The sequence below is a fragment of the Rhinopithecus roxellana genome, chromosome 20 (assembly GCF_007565055.1).
Source record: "Rhinopithecus roxellana isolate Shanxi Qingling chromosome 20, ASM756505v1, whole genome shotgun sequence".
NCBI classification, from domain to species: Eukaryota; Metazoa; Chordata; class Mammalia; order Primates; family Cercopithecidae; genus Rhinopithecus; species Rhinopithecus roxellana.
Window position 1 is genome coordinate 79,958,811 of NC_044568.1, and position 22,464 is coordinate 79,981,274.

The 22,464-nt window shown below is 49.7% G+C and overlaps 1 protein-coding gene across 2 annotated transcripts in view; it reads left to right on the forward strand.

Annotated features, from left to right (window-relative positions):
- Positions 1-22,464, forward strand: part of SNX29 (sorting nexin 29) — a 609,178-nt gene that overhangs the window by 549,706 nt on the left and 37,008 nt on the right. For both annotated transcript variants that reach the window (XM_030924514.1, XM_030924515.1), the window contains one exon: positions 11,052-11,191. In XM_030924514.1, coding sequence (XP_030780374.1) covers positions 11,052-11,191 — 140 coding nt within the window. The remainder of the gene's footprint in view (positions 1-11,051; positions 11,192-22,464) is intronic.

The following is a 22,464-nucleotide window of genomic DNA, read 5'->3' on the forward strand; positions in this document are numbered from 1 at the left end:
TCCGTCCATGCCTGGTACATTCCAGGCAGTGATCACCTAGAAAAAGGCCTGGTGAACAAGCTGCAGGACCTGTTCCAGCCTCTCAGCCAGGCCCCTTCCTCGCTGGTTGGCCCAGATGGGAGCCTCAGGACCTTCCTCATGAATATTTGGGGCCAAGTCCCATTGTAAAGATTAGAACAGTTTTCTTTTAGAAATGTGCAATTGTATTATTTTCCCCAAGTTAATCAGGGGAGGCCACTTCGTGAAGCTTTACTAACAGCACCCAGTCAGCAGCTGATAAAAGGAGCTCCGTGATGTTTGGGAAGCCACCGCTGTGCGGGTCACCATGCTCGACTATTTGTTTCTCTCAGATGTCTCTGTCGAGAGTCTTTAAAGTGGCAATAACAGGAATTTCTCTCGTCAGCTTCCCAATTAGCAACTGCGCAATGGACTCCCCAGAAACAACTGCTCGGGCCTGGGTGCTGGGAGCCCAGGCGCCCCCCATTATAAAGCAGAGTTCACAGATTGGCATGGATTTGCCGTGAATTGTGGCTCGCTCCCTGCATCCCAGGGTAGCAGAATTGGGTCTGTGATTTAGATGAGCTCCACGCCTCCCAGCTGGCTAATGCTTGAAAGAAGAAAGGCAGATTTTCAATGCTCCAGGGATAAAACAGAGTGGTTTTTTAAAATTGAAGCCTCAGAGCTGTTTTCAGTCTCAGGAATAGCTGATTCTCACTCTGGCTTAAAATGCTTGTCACTCCTTGGGTAGAGTCCAGATTCTCTCATGTGACTTCCCAGGGCTGCCTTAGCTCCCCCTACCCCAGGCCCCTCTGCTTCTGAATCTTGTGGTCCCCCTAAGCTACTGTCTTTGGCATCTTCAGGCTCCTCCCTGCCCTGGAGCCGCCTTTCTCTCCCACTGTCTTAGAGCAGAGTGGATATAAGGGCACTGGCTCAGGAATCAGGCCTCTTGGGGTCAATTCTTATCTCCACCCACCCACTCAAGGAGTTGTGACCTGGGCGCCTCTGAGCCTCAGCTTCCTTCTTCTGAAATGGGAACATGAAAAAGCCCCTCTCTTGGCCAGGCACGGTGGCTCACGTCTGTCATTCCAGCGCTTTGGGAGGCCAAGACGGGTGGATCACTTGAGGCCAGGAGTTCGAGACCAGCCTGGCCAACATGGTGAAACCCCGTCTCTAGTAAAAATAGAAAGATTAGCTGGGGGTGGTGGCATGGGCCTGTAATCCCTCCTACTCAGGAGGTTAAGGCAGGAGAATCACTTGAACTGGGGAGGCGGAGGTTGCAGTAAGCCAAGATTGTGCCACTGCACTCCAGCCTGGGCAACAGAGTAAAACTACAAAAAAAGAAGAAGAAGAAGAAGGAGGAGGAGGAGGAGGAGGAGGAAGAAGAAGAAAAGAAAGCCATCTCTCAATGGGTTGCTGAGGATAAATGAAATGATGCGTAAGCATAGATGTGCCTAGCCCAGTGCCTGGCAGAGAAAGCACTCCAAAAATGTTGCTAGTAACAGCTCCTCCTGCTGCTGCTACTAATAATGACGACAGTCATTATTATGTCCCACAGCCCTTTGGGAGGGCTCCCTGACCCCCATTCAGATCAGGCACCTCGCACCATTCTCCCCCACGGAAGACCTTGTGTAGCCCTTCATCAGGCGTGTGTCGTGGCTTTGTCACACTGTTTTGTAATGATCGCTTTGGATGTCTTTTCCAACTGACTGTAAGTTCCACGAAGGCAGGATCCACAGGTCTCACTGGTCTTTTTATTGGAAGTGTCTGGCTCACAGTAGACCCCCAGAGAATGTGTGCTGAATGAATCAACAAATGAATAGATGTGACTGGGTAGCTAAATGAGCAAATGAATTATTGCAACCCATCAGCAAGTCACCCCTGAAATAGATCAGTCAGCTCTGAAATAGAACTCAAACCCATTCGCTTCTCCTTGCCTCCCTGGCTGCCAGCATGTCCTGCCTGGCTGACTGCATCTTTGCTGGCCTCTCTGCCTCCTGCATTGCTTCCTCTGAATCTTCAGGTCTCGCCTCCGAAGCCACCTCTTCCCAGGTGCCTTCCTGTCCTAGCCACCCAAGCCAAGTCCATCTCTGTCCCAGCTCTCTTTATGATGTATTCACGTATCTGCTTGTTGGCTCTACTGGATCTAAGCTCCGGAGGGCAGGGGCCACATCTGTTTGCCAGTACGTTCCTTCAAGGCACAGTACCTTGGTCACACACAGGCATGCAGCAGATAGTCACTGAGTGAGCCATGCAAAAGCCAGCACAGTTAACGCGGGTGCCAGTAACCAGCATGGGCGTAAATCTGTAACTCGATGGCATACCACGAGTTAACTTCTCATTCATGTCACAGTCCACTGCAGATCAGGCGGCCCCTCCTTTCTCCACGTGTGGGCTACATGCTCCCAGAGGAAGGGGAAGGGGAAGCGGGGGAGGAGAGAATCGCAGGGAATTTCCTTTTTTCGGCTAGGCCTGGACATGGCCTGCCCCAACTCCCATTACCTTACATTAACCAGAAGTCAGCCTATGGCTCTAGTCTAATTGCAAGGCATGCTGGGAAGCCGGGTTTGTCTTTGTGCCCAGAAAGAAGAAATGTGGTTGGTGAGCCAGTCTCATCAGAATGGGTGCGAGACCAGGCGTGGTGGTTCGCACCTGTGATCCCAGCACTCTAGGAGGCTGAGGAGGGAGGATCGCTTAAGCCCAGGAGTTCAAGACCAGCCTGGGCAACATAGTGAGACCCCATCTCTAGGAAAACTTTAAAAATTAGCCAGACATGGTGGTGTGCACCTGTAGCCCCAGCTACTCTGGAGGCTGAGGTAGGAGAATTGCTGGAGCCCTGGAGGTCAGGGCTGCAGTGAGCCATGATTGTATCACTGCACTTCAGTATTGGCAACAGAGAGATACTCTGTCTCAGAAAAAAAAAAAAAAAAAAGTGCAGGATGGAATCGCATAGCCAGGAGAGCTTGTTGCTGGGGTCCTTGGTAGTCTCATCAATATTCTAGAATTCTCTAGCCAGTGACAAGTTACAAGATCAGCTGACTCCAAAGCAGGTATCTCTTAAGGGAGCTGAGCTGCCTGCTACTCCCCATAGACCAGACCTTTTTATTTTACAAAATACCTTGATATTTCTTGATAAAACGAAAAAAAAAAACTTTGGAAATGCAGAATTACCTCTGTTTGTCCCATAGCTCACATGAAGTGCGGCTCCCGAGGAAGGGCCTGCTAGGGAGCGGGACACGCATTGCAAAGACGCACTTGTCAGAAATGAGCCAGGAAACAAAATTCGGGGAAATACAGGGGGCGGGGCCTGAGCATTGGTTCCAGGAGCCTCGTCGTCTTGTTCACAGCATTCCATCGTTTTAAAAATAGCTATTCTTCATTTGATGATATCTTTATCTTCTTGAAGCTCAAAATAAAATTAACCTTTTTTGGAGGGAAGAAAAATACTCCTATTAAAATCGTCTTGAGTGTTCTTTTTGAAAGCGAGGCCCAACTCCCAGTGCCGTGTATGAATAGCTCTCAGGCATCTTTGACGATGGTGTTACGATAGGAATGCCACAGAGTGACAGAGGGCCACGGGCGGCGAGGACTCATTAGGCAGCCCCCAGAGGAGTCTGGCAGGTTCCGTGCGCTGGGCTTGCCTCCAGTCCTTTGGCTTCTCATCAGAATTTTGGCTGCGGCCCCAGGAGCCCAACCAGAAAACTCACAGATCCCTCATGGCCCTTTAAGAGCTGGACACTCGTCAGGGGGTCAGGGCCCCTTCCTGGATGTCCCGTTTCCTCCTGGGAGGTCCATGTGACAGATGGGGCCTCTGAAGGCCTAGTTCCCCATCTTCACTCTCTTGCTCCCTGGTGTTTGGCTCTCTTTGGAACCAGGGAGCTGCCTTTCAGGCCAGTCTGTCTACTCCACCACCAGGGGTCTTTGTTCTCTCTCTCTGGACTTCGGCAACACTCTCCAGGCCATTCTTCCTGTGGCCTGCCTGGCCTCCCTCATTTTATCCCCAACAGGTATTTGTTCTTTCAACAAATGTGTATGGAGCCTATTGGGATCTCCAGGAAGTGTGTTAGGCTCCAGAGATAAAGGGATGAACCAGACAGATAAAGTCCCTGCCTTGGTGGAATTACCGTCTAGCAAGGGAGGTGGGGGAGCGAGCAAGAGGCCCACAGTGAAGGAATGAGACTATCCCAGGACTCACCGAGTGCTTTGAAGAAGGGAGAACGAGGCCTGGATCAGAGAGAGCCTGGGCCACCTCCACTGGCATGTCCCGAGAGGTCTCTCAGAGGTGGTGGCACAGGAGCAAAGACCAAAATGGCAAGGCCTTCTGGGCCAGGGGGACATCCCAGACAGAGATGGGAGACATCAGGAGATTGCGTGCTGGACATGAGAAGAAACTGAGGGCTGCTAACATATTATGGTGTTGGTGAGGGTTTGGGTTGGGGAGAAGGTGACATGAAGAGAGGTTGGCAAGGCATGCTGGGGCCACATGGCAAGGTTCCCATTAGCCATGCTAGGAGTTTAGTCATGTGTCCTGGGAGATGGACGGAGTGCATGGGAGCCATTGAAGAATTCCAATAGCAAAGGGTCGTGATGGAGTTTTGAGAGCTCTCTCTGCCTAAGCTGCCTACACCCTACTGTCCCCAGGCATTCCCTCTCAGTGTTTATCAGATCATCGACCTCCTGCTTCCCACCCCCCGCTGGCTTTGTTCCCTGGTCTACGTGGCTCTGCACCATTTTACTGCTGCTGACACTGCAGTCTTACACCTCTGGAGCTTCTAAACCCAGCCACTCGGGCTGCCTCCTGTTCCAGCAAGCCAAGCTCCTTCTGCCTGGGCGTTTCTTCTTTGCATTTGCTATTCTTCCCACTTGGCATGCCCTTCCCCCACCCCAGGGCACCACCTTGACCACCTGATGGCCACATGTCTTTCCTGCAGGAGCCATCTAAAGCACCGGCTTCCGAGGCTGCTTCCCTGGAGTGAAACGCTCTCTCCAGCCCTCCTGCAAACATAGACATTCCTCCTTGCCAGCTTTCCTGAGCACCTGTGGCTTCCATCGCAGCACTTGCCCCAGCCTGTCCCCACCCCCTCCTGCACATTTAAACTCCTGAAGGAAAAGGATCCCAGCTAAACATCCGTGGATCATCAGCACCTGTCACAGGCCTGGTGGTCCGTGTCGGCGACCAGGTGCTGAGCCTGGGTTATTACCAGTGGGGTAGGTGTACCCCATCGCTATCCTGCAGATGAGAAACTGAGATTCCAAGGGATTTCCACGCATTCCTACCAAGCCGGTAAATGGTACCGCAGGTCTCTGACAGTCCCAGGGAATGTCACTTACGATGTGAAGTAGATGCAGTGTAGCCTCTGGGATTCATTTCTAGGGCCTTGGCTGGTCATACTGCCTGTGCAAGGGGTATAAACCAGGGCTTGCAAATGCACTGCATCACAGAGGCCACCAGGCACGGGACCAGGCTGGGCAGAGTGACAGTGCTGTGTGGTCCGCTAATTAGGCACTCCTGGCTTAGCCCCTACCCACTGGCAGGGCTGCTCATTATTTAAAGGGAAGCCAGAAATCTGGGTTTTATGCAGAAATCTCCTGGTTTTAATGTTTCAAGACGTTGCTCAGGCCATACAAAACATACCTGTGGGTCACATTTAGTCTGTGGACCTCCGTGAGCAGCTTGTGGTGAAAATGATGGCACCGTGTCCCCCAAAAGGTCAGAACCCAGGTGATCCCAGGGGGAATCCAGTCTGAACAGTGTTGCATTCAACCTCTTAAAGAATGGACAGATAAAGAGGTGCACTGTAACTCCTCTTTTAAAATTCCAGAAGCAGCAGGCACATTTGAAAACTCAAACGTTTAAACATGGGGTAGGTCTTAGATAGCACCAAGGAGTCATCATTAATTTTGTTAGAGGTGATTATGCTATTGTGTTTAAATGGGAAAATGTTAATTTTTCAGAAATACACACCAAAGTATTTAGGAGTAAAATGTCATGACTATAATTTACCTTAACACACCTTAGCGAGAAGATAAAAATGGTGACATAAATACAGAAAAGGGTTAAGACTTTTCAGACAAAGTATTGTGGGGATTCATTAAAATTTGCACTGCTTTTTGCCTTATTTAAATTTTTTCAGCGAGGTGTGATGGCTCACACCTGTAATCCCAGCACTTTGGGAGGCCGAGGCAGGTGGATCACCTGAAGTCAGGAGTTCGAGACCAGCCTGGCTGACATGGCGAAACCTGTCTCTATTAAAAATACAAAAATTAGCCAGGTATGGTGGAGCATACCTGTAGTCTCAGCTACTTGGGAGGCTGAGGCAGGAGAATCTCTTGAACCAGGGACTGCACCATTGCACTCCAGCCTGGGTGACAGAGTGAGACCCTGTCCCCCCCCGCCCCCAAAAAAAATCACAATAAAAGCGTAAGAAAACAAAACACAGTCACAGGCAAGAATACAGCCTTCCATGAATTATTCTGGGATCTTCCACACCTCTGAGGTCACATTCTACCACGTCCTGTGCTGCATTTCAGGCCAAGGTGTCTGCACCTCTAGGGTCAGAGTGAGACCTGAGGGAAAATTGCCTGGGGTGGAGGATGAATCAGGCAGCCCTGCCTGCCCTTGCACCCAGGTGTCAGGCTTCCTCCTTTTCACAGGGCAAATGGCTTCTGCTAAAGCCAACCTGGAAGTAGAATTTCAAAGAAGTGAACCTCGCTTTGGGGAAGCCTGGTGTAGAGGAACCCATGGGTTTTTCTTTGGAAGGTTGAAAGTTGTCTTCTGTACTGGGGGAAGCTGTCCCTGCTGCCTGATGGAAGGCCCTGCTCAGCCTTGACCTGCTGGTCTTGACCCTTTGTGCAAGTGCCTCACCTTTCTGAAATTCAGTGACCAGCCTTGGTTGTGCTGTAGTGACACAGAGCAGGGAAAGCTCTGAGAACGGAGTGTGAGTGAAGATGTCACAGATGTCAGTGGATACAGAAAATGTGGTTTAAGTATACCGTGGAATACTATCAGCCATAAAAAGGAACGAAATCATGTCTTTTACAGCAACTTGGATGGGGCCAAAGGCCATGATTCTAAGTGAAGTAACTCAGGAAAGGAAAACCGAATCCTGTGTATTCTCACTTATAAGTGAAGCTAAGCTATGGGCATGCAAATACATACAGAGTGATATAATGGACTTTGGGGACTCAGGCGTGGGGGAGGTTGGGAGGAGGATGAGGGATAAATGACCGCATACTTGAGTACAGTGCACACTGCTCAGGTGTAGGGGGCACTAGAGTTTCAGAATTCACCACTAAAGAACTCGTTCAAGGCCGGGTGCAATAGCTCACGCCTGTAATCCCAGTACTTTGGGAGGCTGAGGTGGGCGGATCACTTGAAGTCAGGAGTTCGAGACCAGTCGTCACTACTAAAAATGCAAAAATTAGCCAGGCATGGCTATGCGTGTGCCTGTAATCCCAGCTACTTGGGAGGCTGAGGTAGGAGGATTGCTTGAACCTGGGAGGCGGAGGATGCAGTGAGCCGAGACTATGCTACTGCCCGCCACTCTGGGCGACAGAGTGAGACACATTCTCGAACAAAAACAAAAACAAAACAAAAAAACTCATTCATGTAACCAGAAATCACCTGTACCCCCAAAACTTATTGAAATAAATCAGATTTTTAAAAAATTCCAGTTGTTGCCATGTTGGATGTTCTTAGAGCAGAACCTGGCTTAGGTTTCTAGGGAGCAGCTATTGTGAGGAGTGAGCACTTGGAAGGGACTTGGGATTCCTCCAGGGGCCTCTGAGACCCGGGTGAGAGAGGCAGATTAGACTCATGGATGGAATTCTCTAACCTTCATTTTGGGGGTGGGAGGGTCACTTTCCTTGGGGTCTGTAGCACCACCCCACATACAGCAGGAAGGACCATCTCTGATCGCTCCTCATTGCTTTAGTGTTTTGAGCATTTCCCTTCCAAAAAAAAAAGAAAAACCTTCACAAGTTCTTGCAGGGCTGATGAGCTCGTTTCTTGTCTTTCTGCGGTAGAGTCTCTCAAGCTGCCTTGAGGGTTTGTTGTGCAGATGAAAAACTAGGCTTCATGAGCTCCATTGGGCACTAACCTGGCATCTTAACTACTTTCCAAAGAAAAGCATCTCATTGTTTAATGGCGGGTTGAAACTTGCCTTCCGAGGAGCAGAACCAGCATTCAGACTGGGTGAGCAGAGGCTCCAGCTTGGGTTGTAGGACCCTGGGATAACCTTGTCTAAATGTCTTCTCTCATTCGTACATAGCCCACCTCCTGCCAGGCTGTGAGATTTTAGCCACCAGCTGGACTGATGGTGACACTGGAGTGGCTCTCAGCAGTGTTTGAGAGCTGCCACCCCTCTGGAGAAAGGTCCCCCACTGAGGCCGCTCATCAGAGGCGGCTTTGGACAAGAAGATTTTGTTGTGACTTTGGAGTGGCCCCGAGGGACCCCTGCTGGCATAGATGCTCCACGGTTCCATCTCCCACCTGGTGCTCGCAAGAGGCTTGCCAGAGAAAATATAAGGATGCCCAGTAAAATTGGAAGTTCAGATAAACCAATAATTTTGTGGTATAAGTGTATCGCAAATACTGCATGGAAAGGTTTCCTTGCATAGAACATACTTTTTGCTGAAAAATTATTCATTGTTTATTTGAAGTTCAAATTTCACTGGGTGCCTTGTATTCTCATTTGCTCAATCTGCCAACCCTGGCTCAGAGGCGCCGCTTAAGAAAGACTCTTCTTGCCATGCTCGGGGACTTGGTGGGGCTTTGTAGGAACTCTTCTCTTCTTTTTATTCTGATTTTGATTTTTAGAGTCAGTGATATGGTTTGGATTTGTGTTCCTGCCCAAATCTCCTGTCAAATTGTAATCTGCAGTGTTGGAGGTGGGGCCGGGTGAGAGGTGATTGGATCATGGGGGTGGATTTCCTCCTTGCTGTTCTCATGACAGTGAGTTCTCATGATATCGGGTTGTTTAAAAGTATGTGGCACCTCCCCCTTCCCTCTCTTCCTCCTGCTCCAGCCACGTAAGACGTGCCTGCGTCCCCTTTGCCTTCCACCACGATTGTAAGTTTCTGAGGCCTCCCCCACCATGTTTCCTGTACAGCCTGCAAAACCATGAGCCAGTTAAACCTCTTTTCTTTATAAATGACCCAGTCTCAGGTAGTTCTTTATAGCAGTGTGAGAATGGACTAATACAGTCAGGGTCTAACTGTCTCCCAGGTTGGAGTGCAGTAGTGTGATCATAGCTCACTGTGCACCCTACCTCTAGGACTTAAGCAATCCTCCTGCAGCAGCCACCCACGTAGCTGGTACTACAGGTGCACACCACCACGCCCAGCTACTTTTTTCAATTTTTTGTAGAGATTGAGCCTTGTTATGTTACCCGGGCTGGTCTTAAACTCCTGGGCTCAAGCGATCCTCTTGCCTCAACCTCCTAAGATGCTGGGATTATAGGCGTGAGCCACCACACCTGGCCTGTGGGAGCTCTTCACCGGGGACCAGGGCACGTGATGCTAGGCAGTTTTTCGAGGTGCTGACAGATTGTGACCGAGCCCCTGCCTTGGGCCAGCTCTGTGCCTGCACAGGGAGAGCAGAGACGAGTGCCACATCCGATCTATGGGGCCTCCCGGGTGAGGTACCAAGGTCCGCTGCAGACTGCAGTTTCCTCATCTGTTTCACGCAATCATCATAGAACATTCCTCCTTGTATTCTGTGAGGTTGGAAAGACCTCTTTCCTCCACTGCCTTCTCTCAGCTCTTTGTTTCTTCACCTTGCTTGGTCTTCAGTCCAGAAGGAGCATGATTGTCTCAGAGAAAGCCTTTCCCGGGCCTGACGCTCACTGTGTCTTTGTTACAAGCCAGGGGCTATTAGCACAGATGCACAAAGCAGGACTGGCTATGGAATGCGTGGGGCCCAGGCCAACGTGACAGCGTGGAGCCCCTGGTTCCAAATTAATGAGAATGTCAAGGTGGGCAGCAGCTCACCAGTGTGGACCCTCTGCAACAGCGTGGGTTGCACACCAAGCACGCTGGCCCTGCCCACAGACAGCAAGCAGATACGGGTGTGGTGGGGGCTGCAGGAGGAGTGAGGGGGTTCTGGAGCACAGAGTCCCTGATCACTGAGTGGTGGAAACTGCTCAGACCTGGGAACCTGTGCCTGCCTTCTGGGGCCACGCTGCACAGCCCAGCCTGGTATGGACCTATGGGTGGGGCCATGCTACCATGCATCCTAGGTTTTGTGTGTGTGTGTGTGTGTGAGATGGAATTTCGCTCTTGTTGCCCAGGCTGGAGTGCAATGGCACCATCTTGGCTCACTGCAACCTCTGCCTCCCGGGTTCAAGCGATTCTCCTACCTCGGCCTCCCGAGTAGCTGCGATTGCAGGCATGTGCCACCATACCCGGCTAATTTTGTATTTTTAGTAGAGACGGGGTTTCTCTTTGTTGGTAAGGCTGGTCTCGAACTCCCAACCTCAGGTGATCCGCCCGCCTCGGCATCGTGGCCCACACATCGTAGTTTTTCAAGAGAACACAGAAATTGTTTATTAATAAAATCTCTTTCTTAATCATTGGCAGTTGATTTGTATTTCAAGAAACTCCTCTGAAGGCAAAATTAAGCCCGTGCTCTGGAGTGACATTTGGTGTGATTGATAATTACCCACTGACCTATGTGGTCACTGGATTGATTTGTGTCTCCCTCGCTGGCCCGTGAACTCCACGAAGGCCACAGCAGTGCGTTCATTGTTCTACGCCTGACCCCAGCACCACATTCGGCATGTTTTGGTGCCCCATAAATAACGTCCCATTTGAATAGGAACACACCAGATATAGGTCTTGGACCTCCTTTTCCTCCACTTAATAATAATATCGTGGGCATCTTTCGTGTTATTCCATGTGATGATACATGTAAGGGCTTAGGGACCAGTCACACGAGGCAGTTGCTCAATGTTGGCTGCCGGGAGGGCGCTGATGGGTGATCGCCTGTTCCATGGGGTCGTTTCTGACCAGGTGAGGAACACATACCTGAGCGAAGATGTTTTGTGTTTCCTCAGGATGCCAAGTTTGTGGAGGAACGAAGAAAGCAGCTCCAGAATTACCTGCGCAGCGTCATGAACAAAGTCATCCAGATGGTCCCCGAGTTCGCTGCCAGCCCCAAGAAGGAGACCCTCATCCAGCTGATGCCCTTCTTCGTGTAAGTACCACTCACACGGGCACGCGCCGCCAGCCCTCCCAGCACTTCGTTCTTGGTTGTTTTGGAAGGTCAGGGAGCACAGCAGCTCTCCGTGATGCCCTGATCGCCACGGGACCCAGGCAAACTCCAGGGCCTGTTCCAGGTGCCGCGATGGAGGCTGGGCCTCAGCGCTTTGGAGCTTCTAAAGGGATGGGAAGAGAGCAGGCCTGCAAATGAGCATTGTTGACTTGAGGCTCACAAATAAACTCGGGGCTCTGTGATTTTATACTTTGACACATTTCAATCAAGGAAAGATTCCTTTTCTACACAGCCCACTGGGTGCTCCAAAACTGAAACAAATTGTGTCAGTGTTTCTCAAGCTTGGGTGATGAACCCAAGGAAAAGTTCTCCCAGACTCCTAACATATTGACTTAAATTATTTTTATATGAGTATTACTTAAAAATGAACATTAATATTACTTAAATGCCCTCTCTTGAAAAGTTTAAAAAAAAAATTAAAAGAGTTTACATATTTTACACTTAGAATATGATTATGCTTCAGGTTGGGCATGGTGGCCCACGCCTGTAATCCCAGCACTTTGGGAGGCTGAGGTGGGCAGATCAATGAGGTCGGGAGTTTGAGACCAGCCTGGCCAACATGGTGAAATCCCATCTCTACTAAAAATACAAAAATTAGCCGGGCGTGCAAAAATTAGCTGGGCATGGTGGCGGGCACCTGTAGTCCCAGCTACTTGGGAGGCTGAAGCAGGACAATCACTTGAACCCAGGAGGCAGAGGTTGCAGTGAGCTGAGATTGCACCACTGCACTCCAGTCTGGGCAACAGAGCAAGACTCCATCTCAAAAAAAAAAAAAGAAAAGAAAATCACTACAGTTCAAAATTGTCAATTAACCCAATGGATGCTACTGTTTTCAAGAAAGCTAATCTTGGCTCGAAATGTCATGCAGTGACTTCTTTTCACCTGCCCCATGCCAGGCATGCTGACCTCATCCACCCCTTTGCTCTGGTCCCATTGCCAGGAAACATCAGGCCGTCCTTTTGATGTCACTGCCTTACCACTGATTAGTCCACTCTGTTGTCATAACCTGGGACCTCTGACGTTTACGTTCTTGGAATTAGGGGAACCAAGATCATCAAGCCCGACTTGGTTTTTATAGTCTTCAGATGCTACAGAATGTAATTCTATTATTTCTAAAATCTTACCGTAATAGAAACATGAAACGTTAAAGTCCATAGAGAAGACCTGTGGGATTGGGACTCATTCGAGAAGCACTGTTCTGGGTCGGTGTGATTTGTATGATTTGCTGGGGTAAAATAAGAGTTTCCTGTCACTGTAGCTCTTTAACAGTTGTTCGGATGGTGATGCTGGGTTCAAAACAGAGGGTGGATTTCTGCTCCTCTCTGTGGGGTGCACCTGTGGGAGCCGGCTTCTGTGGGGTGTGCTCCTGTCTGTGGGGTGTGCCCAGCAGTACCATCCAGTTAGACATGAGCAGCTGCCCATCTTCCCTGGCTAGGCCCTTTGAAATTGTCTCCAAGATGGTTGCTTAGATTTTCTAATTGTTCCAGGGTTTTTGTGAGAAGACATCATAGTATCGTGCTGCCTTTGATAAGAGGTGCCTTTTTATCCTGAATAGAAGACAGTATCTAGAACGCTTTACTTTCCTTTTCTCCTTTTATTTGTGATGTCAGGGCCTTGATCTCAGTATTTGGAAATGGCCGCGATAGTTCACATGAGGAGGTCTCATTCTCTTAGAGGCATCCCCTTACAGGCAGCCTGGGGTGTGTGGGGGGAATTAGCCTCTCGCGGAGTCATCGCACATCGGCTGAATTCCCCGGTGAAAACTGAGTTAGTAAGTTGTTCCTAAGATGCTCCTGATGTTGACAGTGTGAGCAGGAGACACTGCCCCATCTGCAAGTCAGTGTCCCCCACCCCCCACAGGGCTCCGCAGCCCAGGCATCTCCGGTCCAGTGTTTCCCAAACATTCGTGTGCCGAATTGTAAAAACTGCACGTTAATGCGAGCCTCTTGGCGTGATGTGAATCTCAGCCATGCTGGTTGCCGTCAGTCAGCGCTGAGAGAGAAACCTCACAGAACACAAGGTTCAATGTATGGACTTTACAGAGCAAGAATTTCAGTGGGAGACTGTGGCAAAAGACACAGTGTCGATGCTGGAATTTTCACTACATGTTGGTCTAGACCCCAGTTGAAATTAAACAGCTCTTTTAATAAAAGCTCTCCGGCTTTCCTTGCTGTTCCAAATCACACTGCTCCCTTCTTCTTCCTTTTTGAGCAGGGTGGGATTACAGGTCGGAATGTACGGATTGTTTCATGTTGGGGTAATGATGGATGAGGCACAGCCAAGCCTTGCCCGTGCTGACGAATCTCCACGTGATCATGTCCTTTCTCCATGTGCTGCCCACAGAAAGCAGCGAGACTGCTGTCTCAGCTGGAAAGCCGAGCCTGAGAGATTTCTGGTAAAAAAAAACAAAACAAAACAAAACAAAACAAAAATCTCCTGGCTAAGGAAATAAACCCCAAAGCATTATTATTCTTATAAATCTTGACAGATTTTCTCCTTGGTTCTTTCAAATGTTGATTCAGGATCCGGAAAGTCCATATGAGTTACTGAACGTAACTGGACTGTTCACTAAAGAGAGGGCCTCCCATTTTCCTGTGGCTGCCAGCCTCACGTTTCACAGCACCCATCTCATCTCGTCTTCTGGAGAGCCAGTGAAATCTATTTCATAGTGATGAGGAAAGTGAGGCTCAAAGGGGTGACCTGGCTGGTCCCAGGGTCCTCACCCAGCACAATGGGATCCTAGGGTGTTTGGCACCATAGCCATGTTTTTGGGATGTAGGTGGGAAGCCTGCAGCCTGCGGACTGAGCCTGATTCTCCAACTTATTTTATTTAGCCAGTATAGTGGCGTTTTGTTTTGTTATTTATTTTTCTTAATTCAAGTACTTGCCAACATCAAAAAATTAGGTGTCAGATAAAAACATCCAGATGTCAAGCGTCTTTTTTTTGAGACAAGTTCTCGCTTTGTTGCCCAGGCTGGAGTGCGGAGGCACAATCGTGGCTCACTGCAACCTCTACCTCCTGGGTTCAGGCGATTCTCCTGCCTCAGCCTCTGAGTAACTGGGATTACAGGCACGTGCCACCATGCTCAGCTAATTTTTGTATTTTTTTTTTAAGTAGAGATGGGGTTTCGCCATATTGGCTAGGCTGGTCTCGAACTCCTGACCTCAGGTGATCCACCCACCTCGGCCTCCCAAAGTGCTGCAATTACAGGTGTGAGCCACCACGCCCAACCTAGCCTTCTCTTGAAAAATCAGAAGAATTGGTCACAGCCCCGTTCCCCCACTCTCCCACACTTAGGTGCCCCGTGTCCACTGAACCCCCAAGTCCTGTTGTCTCCTGGGCACTGAGCCAGCCTCCCTTGCCATGCTGTTTGCCTGGTTATGTCATATATTTGGGTGGACCACTTACCGGCATGATGGCTCTGGAGTTTGCAGTCCTGGCTCTTCCCCACTGCTCCCACCGCCCCTCCACTTGAATCTGCGGACACTCCACATTACTCATGACGCTTCTGGTGTGCACACTGTGCCCCTGTGTGTTCTATGAACAGGGCCACTGGTCAGCTTCAGGAATGGTGGTCCCATTCCAGTTTGGGAGCTGAGAAGGTGGGCAGGAAAGATAAAAGCCAGTGGTAGAAATTGCTTGTGTTTTTCCTCACAAATGTTACTTGAAACTTTCAGTCCAGTATTAGATGGGACCTGCTTTCACACACACTCTTTCATTTTTTAATTCCATTTTACGTGTCCATATTTCACTGTGTTCCGTAAGAGGCATCATGACTTCTAAGTAATCTGCCATCTGCACAAATCTGAGTTGAAGAATTGGGAGGTTGAGTTTTTCCTCCCAGTCCCTCTGCCTCCCGTTGCCTCCCTTGTTAATGCCAGCTCTGAATTGGAAAGTAGGCCGGTGGGAAGTGGGGCATTTCTTTTCTATTTTGAACTCTATATCAGTATGGCCCAGAGGGGGACCAGAGTCTACTCCCCAACACAAGGAACAGATGAGTGAGTGCCAGCCTCCCAACGCCCACATCTTTTGGAAACCCCGTGCTGTGTTCGTCGTCTGACGTTTGGGGAAAGGGTGCTTACTGAGAGACGTGACACTTTGCAGATGGCGGAGATACCCAGGGAGATGTGAGGTGCTGTTCATTCATGGAGGGAGGCTCAGACTCTGAGAATTCGCTCAGTGAAACTGGACCGCACATCGGTGACAGCTTCAGTGATTTGCTGTGCTGTCATTTAGCACATTATTAAAATGGTTCTCTGCAGAGTAATTTAACTTTGGGAAATACATTATGTTCTGCTGCTCCTCCTTGAGGAGAGAGAAAGTTAGGGGGCTGGAAAGCGGCAGAGTAATGTAGGTCACAGCAGAAATTCCCAACTGGATTTTCAGCAGAAAACCCAGTCTGGGTTTCCCCTGCCCCCGCCCCCATTTGCTGCTGCATTCTCTCTTGGGATTGTGAAATATATCCATATTTTGCTGAAATGTGAGCTGCCTTGTTCTCCCAGTGAGCAGATTACATTTAGCTCAGCGATGCCACGCCCTGACCTGTGCACTGCGGGGGTCACTTGAACCTAAGCTGCTTTGTAAGTCACTACTAACAGGAAGTAGCAACTTTTGACTTCTCTTGCTTTGTGGACTGACCAGAACCTTCCAGACTCCAAAGTCCCCGGCATTGCCCAGTTGCCAGGAAGGAGTGGCGATGCCATGCAAGAGATCTCAAACCTGCGGGCCTGCTGGTTAGGTGTGCGTTCAATAAAATGTCCACACACGTCACTTTCCTTGGGTGAGCGTGTGCCAGTTCAGCATCGTTCCAACTACTCCCTCTTGCTTTTCCCCTTGGCCTGCTCTGCTGACTTACATCAGCCACCTGGCCCTCTAAGGCAGGTGAGTTGAGACCCCTGATAGCCACATGGAAAGTGTGGTGTCGATTTTGGAGTCGCTGGTAGTCTTTGGCTCTTCCACTAAGGAGGAAAGTGGTCTTTTAGAAGCTTTTAGAACAGCGCGTCACGCATAGTAAGCACCGTATGTGTATAACTGTTTCCACCAACAGAAAGGGAGTCTCAGGGAAAGAGATTGTGGGGGGCAGATATTTTAGGGAAAGTGATGAACTTCTAGTGTGGAAAAACCCTAAAACACCACAGAAAGAAGATGAGGAAGTAAACAGCACCCACCCCATGTGCACACCTACCCTCGCACTCACTGTCACGTCTCTTGTGTAATTTTGCGGAAATCATCAATACTTAGGTAAGTCAAATAGAAACTCCACTGTTCTGAAATTTGCCTTTCTATTTTTTTTTCCTTTTCCTTCTTTTTGAAACAGTTTCATTCTTGTCGCCCAGGCTAGAGTGCAATGGCACAATCTCGGCTCACTGCAATTTCCGCCTTCCGGGTTCAAGCGATTCCCCTGCCTCAGCCTCCCGAGTAGCTAGAATTACAAGCACCCACTACCACACCCAGCTAATTTTTGTATTTTTAGTAGAGACAGGGTTTCTCCATGTTGGCCAGGCTGGTCTCAAACTTCTGACCTCAGGTGATTCACCCGCCTTGGCCTCCCAAAGTGCTGGGATTACAGGTGTGAACCACCGTGCCTGGCCGCCTTTCTTAATTTAATAAAACTGGCTCAGTCCTTCTGAAAGCTAATAGTATTCACTGTAATGGCTGTTTCCTAATTTATTTGACCATTGCTCTACTTGAACAGTTAAGAGGTTTCCAGATTTTTCTCCCTCAGACTATAGTCTGGAACATCTCGATGCATACACATTTTGGCAGGTAGAGCTACAGGCTTGATGTCTAGAAGCCATTCTGGCTTAGAGGGTATGTACATTTTAAATTTTTCCTGACATCACTAAAGCCCACCCTCTAATACCAATTTGATATGCAGGGTTTGATCTGGATGGAAGGGGAAGCCACTCTTTCCAGGTGTGCAGAACAGCTGCAAGGGGCAGGGAACCCCAAGTCATCCCCTGTGGCTGGAGAACAGGGCACTTGGCCCTGTGGTCAGGGCGCACTGGGACCTGGGGTGGAGGTCTTGGTCTCTGGGGGCTGGAGCCCTTGCAGGTGTGTGAGCTCAGGGCTGTGCTTTCCGAAGAGCACGTCAGGACTGGGTATAGTGGATGCATTGGGAGATGGGCTAGGGTGCCCTCATCATGTTGCAGACAGAAGGCGGGGAGGGCCTGACCCAGATGGCCAAGAGGAAAGGGGGACGTGGGTTTGGAAGGCCCTACCAAGAGGGGACATGGGGCCCCACTGTCTCAGGTGTGCAGCAGCATCTGCCCCATGGTCCTCATGGCAAGGGGGCAGCAGTGGCATTGGCACCCTCTGGGATGAGGACGGTGAGACTTGAGTAGGTGACTAGGCCTCCCACTGGAGCAATGGAAGGGGAGCAGCAGAAGATGCCAAATTTTTGAGGCTGAACATCTGGGTGCAGAGAGGTCAAGGGTACAAGGAGAGGAAGCCCACTTAGGAGCAGATGAGACGTAAAGGAAGCACTGGGGTCAGAAACTGGTCTACGTGCATCCCAAAGGCAAGCCGGGAGCCACGCGAGAGCAGAGTAAACATCTCCTAGGATGGCCTCCTGTGAGCTGGCTTCAGGTGGCAGTTCCTCCCAGGCATGCCTCAGGAAATGTAAGTCTTCTCCCATCTCACATCACAAGAAAAACCAGTCAAGAGGTCGGAGAAGGGTGTTATAATTGTCCTGCTGAAAATTAAGGTGCAGCAATCACAGTTTGGAGGAATCCACAGCTACAGAGCAGAGGCAGGAGCAGGAGGTGTCAACACACGGAGCTGCAGGTCTGGGTCGCCGTTTGCAGGTACCACGACAGGAACACATGGGAAAGACATGGTCACGATCTCATTAGTCAGGATTGCCTTGCACTGATGCCATGTTTCAACTGTGTGTTCCTGGCTCTGTCTACTGCAAACAATGAATCATTCTTGCAAATAAATACTAATATGTTTATGTGAATTGTATACTTTCTGTGAGTGGCATTCCAAGAAGTTACAAGTTTTGGAAGCACAGTAAGTCCTTAAATTGGCATTCTGGACACCAGACTCTGTAGCGCCATGAGCCTTGCTAGGAGGTGCCCATGTTGCGTGATTCTCCCAGCAGCACCTAACAGCGTTCACTTGTGTTTCCCAGCGTTTGGATATTCATTCTAGGCTATCGTGTTTTACAAATCCTACTAAACTCAATATTATTAAGTGAACAGTTTTAGATTTCTAGGATAATGAGTAAGTAGTGGGAAGGATGTTAGTAATAGTTTAAGAATAAGTTATAATTTGGAGAATTCCTAAGAAGTTGCAGGAATTATGACTTCACCATCTCAAATCCCAGTCTCAAGAATTTGGAAACACTCTTTGGCATGCGATTTCCCAATATAAAACATAGAATTGGCTGACATATGGGGAATTGGAGAGGTTACAAGGTTGGGGACAGGTGCCCAGGGAACAAGAGGTCAGGAAGAGGTGTTGGCCTCAGATGGAAGCTAGGGACAGGGCAGGAGACTGGAGCCCATGGGGCAGAGGCGGGAGAGGGTGCGAAAGCCGAAGAGAGCCTGGTCAGCATAGCGAGGGGAACCAGTGTCTCCCAGAGAAGCCTGCATGAGAGAGCTGCAGAATCAACATCTAGCCCCAAAGCGTTAAGAATAGCAGGCTGTCCTCCTCTGCTGCCAAGTTGGCTGCGGACCCAGGGAGCAGGTGGCGCAGCGCAGCTGTGGTGGCATCCCTGTGCCCCTCGTCTATGGGGAGAGTGCCACCAACGAGCCATCAAGGGCAGCAAGGGGAAACGGTGGTGCCTTTGCGAGCCACAGCCCACATCTCACCTCTGTGAGGGATACGTTCAACTCAGCAGCTCTGCTTAGAAACATGGCCGCCTTTGCCAGGCAGGGCCTCTCTCTGAACAAACTGGATTCTGGAACCGGTAGCCATCTGAGGCCACAGCGGACACTTTGCTGCTGTTTTGCCCAAAGGGCAGCTTATTCTCATGTGGAGCACTTTGCAGAATCCACAGCAGCTGCCTGGAAAGTCAGCCCTGGTCACCATTTGTGGGCTGGTACCTGTGGCCCTGTGGGTCCTGGGATAGCTTAGATGCTAAGAGGCTGTTTGGGCTCATGGAATCTTTGGCCCCTTTTCTGATGTGTTGATGTGTATTTGCACACCACAGGAGGTGACACACTGATGTTGCACCCCCCTCCCCATCCCCAGCAATGGGATTCCTGGACAGACCTGTCTCATCAGAGAGCAGCCCGTCAGCCATTGCAGCCTTTTGTCCTCATTTCTTGCTTAGCCTCATTATTATCAACTAGATGTATTATTTGGAGGGAGGAGACACCCCGCTACCTGGACTGACACCCCAAATTGGGGCCTTGGTTCTGTGATCTTCCAGTATCAACGGGCACCCCGAATTTACCTCTGTCGACTGGGATGTCATGGCAAACTCAGGTGCCTGTAGGTCTGGGTGGGTCATATAAGTGAATTAAGCCATTAAGTTGTCAGCAGGGAGTGGTGCGGAGTGCAGCTCATAGAGCCCATCTAAAGGGATTAGCCACTCCTCACCTGGCTGATTCCTGTTATATAGGACTACAGCTAGCTTGATAAAAGTCCTTGACCTTTTTAAGAGGTGGTAGAAATGCACATCTTGATATAAAGTCTGATGTTTAAGTTGGTTGGAAACTCGTTTGTTTGCTTAAAACATCTGTGAGCCTCATGGGGTCCACTGTACCTCAAAAGCCTTCCAGGGCCAAAGGGGGCTTCGGTGCATAAATCTGTGTAACATGTGAAGAGTGCAGGATGAGGGCGGCCGGGGATCCCACTTGACCGCAGGGGATCACGATGACGAGGTGCTGACCAGGACAGTTCCAACACCAGGCCTGGGGCAACGTGGCCCCTGCGGTTCTGACTGAGGTCCTCATAAGAGTTTGGACTCCATGAGAAAAGGGTCCATTGGAATAATCTTCAGGCTAGAGATGTCTGCTCAGTGCCCAAGCACCACTGGTACACCTGCCCCCTTCCTCCCTGTGGAAGACATGTTCCCAAAGAGGGCCTCTGTGCCCAGCCAAATGTCCTGCTTTTCGGAGAGGTGTCCTGCGCTTCTCACACCTTCTCTGTGGCAGCTCCTTTTGCTTCTTTTCCTCTCTGTGTAGCCAGCGGCTGCACTTGGTTACCTGTAGAAAGAACACAGCCAGTGATTATGGAGGGTTTTGTTTTTGTTTTCGGTTTTTTTGTTTGTTTGTTTTGCTTTTAGCAGCTCACCAAGAAAAGTGGGTCTTTGGAGGGCAGTTGTGTCAGTTTAGGGAAATCGGTCACAGGTTATTAGGGTTGAAAAGGAAGTCTGGTATTCTCATCTGTTAAATTCAAAAAGCAAATTCTGTTCATGGGTAAAATTCAGCTGAAGGAGTTCCCTGCAGAGGGGCCGTCAGAGGACCTTTGATTCTGCTTTTCTTCGGTTGCCACTCCCCTGTCACTCATTGCCGCCTGCCCTACTAAACCCAAGTGGGTTTCCTTATGCCTCTACCCCTGTGGTTTTTAACTAAGGGCAATTTTGCCTTACTCCCCAGTTCCAGGGACAGCCATGAATGAATGCAGACATTTTTGGTTGTCCCAATCATGGGGGACAGTGCCACCAGAATCTAGTGGGTAGAGGTGAAGGATGTCCTAAGCATCCTACACCTCACAGGACAACCTCCTCCCTGCACAGCAGAGTTATCTGACCCCAACATCAGTAGTGCCAAGGTTGAGAAACCCAGATCTGGCCTGAGAAGCTCGCTTGTTGGGTCTTGTAAAACTAGCTACAAAGCCCTGGGTCTCCACAGTCAAGAAAAAGAGAGAGGGAGGAGAAACCAATGTGTATTTAGCACCTGCCAGGATCCAGGTATTAGGCCAGGAGCTTTTCATTTCTTTATTTTTTGAGACAGTCTCACTCTGTCACCCAGGCTGGAGTGCAGTGGTGTGATCTCAGCTCACTGCAACCTCTGCCTCCCGGGCTCAAGCGACTTTCCTGCTTCAGCCTCCCAAGTAGCTAGGATAACAGGCATGTGCCACCATGCCCACCTAATTTTTGGGTTTTTTGTTTTTTGTGTTTTTAGTAGAGATGGGGCTTGATTGTGTTGGTGGGGCTGGTCTCGAACTCCTGGCCTCAAGTGGTTTACTCACCTCGGCCTCCCAAAGTGCTGGGATTACAGGCATGAGCCACCATGCACAGCCAGCTTTTCATTTATTAAGTTCACATACCCTTTCTTTGAGGTTGGTGTTACTGTCCCTTTTTTCCAGATGAGGAAACTGAGCCTCACAGAGTGACGTGGCCAAGCCATCGTCTCACAGCTGGGATATGGCGGCGTGGGGAGTGTGAGCTGGGTGTGCACGATCGGCAAGCCTCTACCCTTTGTCACTGTCACACCAAAATGAAGCACTTAAAGAACACTCCTGAATATCTTCAGGGCTGGGGATTTGCAGGTCTTGCGTTTTCACAGTGGGTCCTCTGTGCCCCTAGGAAATGAAGCCAGGCTTGGTCACACTCGTCTTCCACCACTGCGTGTCTCCTCTGGAGGTCCTCAGAGTATAGAGGCCGCAGCCACTGTATAAGCCCTGCCACTGCTGTGGCCTCTTGGTGCTTAGATTGGCCATGGGAGGCCTATTGGTGCTGTCCAAGGTCCTACCCATCTCTCCTTCTTTGAGGTTAATTACAGAAAGGGCTAGAAAATGGGGCTGGGGAGGGATAAGGAACTTCTGAGAGCTTTGATCCCAGCTGAGAGAAGGTGTCTTTGATACCTGTTTGACACCCACTTGGAGCCATCCCGTTCCTAACCTGTTTGCCCATAAGCCAAGCCCCTTGTCTTCATTCATGTCACACACCCAGGATGTTTTGCCTGGACCAGAAAGAAGGGTGAAGAAAGCTCAGCTTTGGCCCTGGCACTCGCCCGTGAGCGCACAATCTGCTGGCTTAGCAGGCGTCACTCAGAAGATAAAGCAGGTTACGGCTTGCTGAGTAAGAACAGGATTTCGTGTGTTTATTTTTCTTTTTTATACATGAGAACTTGCTGTGACAGAGTTGAGGATGTTTTTCTCACTAGCTTGTTCTGGGAAGGCAGGTTGAGAAATTACTAATGCAGCAGGAAACAAGCCGTACTGTCAGGGTTGGAGACGAGGCTTGTTTATTACTTTCACATTAAAGGTACAAGCAGCATGGCCTTATCAGTGAGAG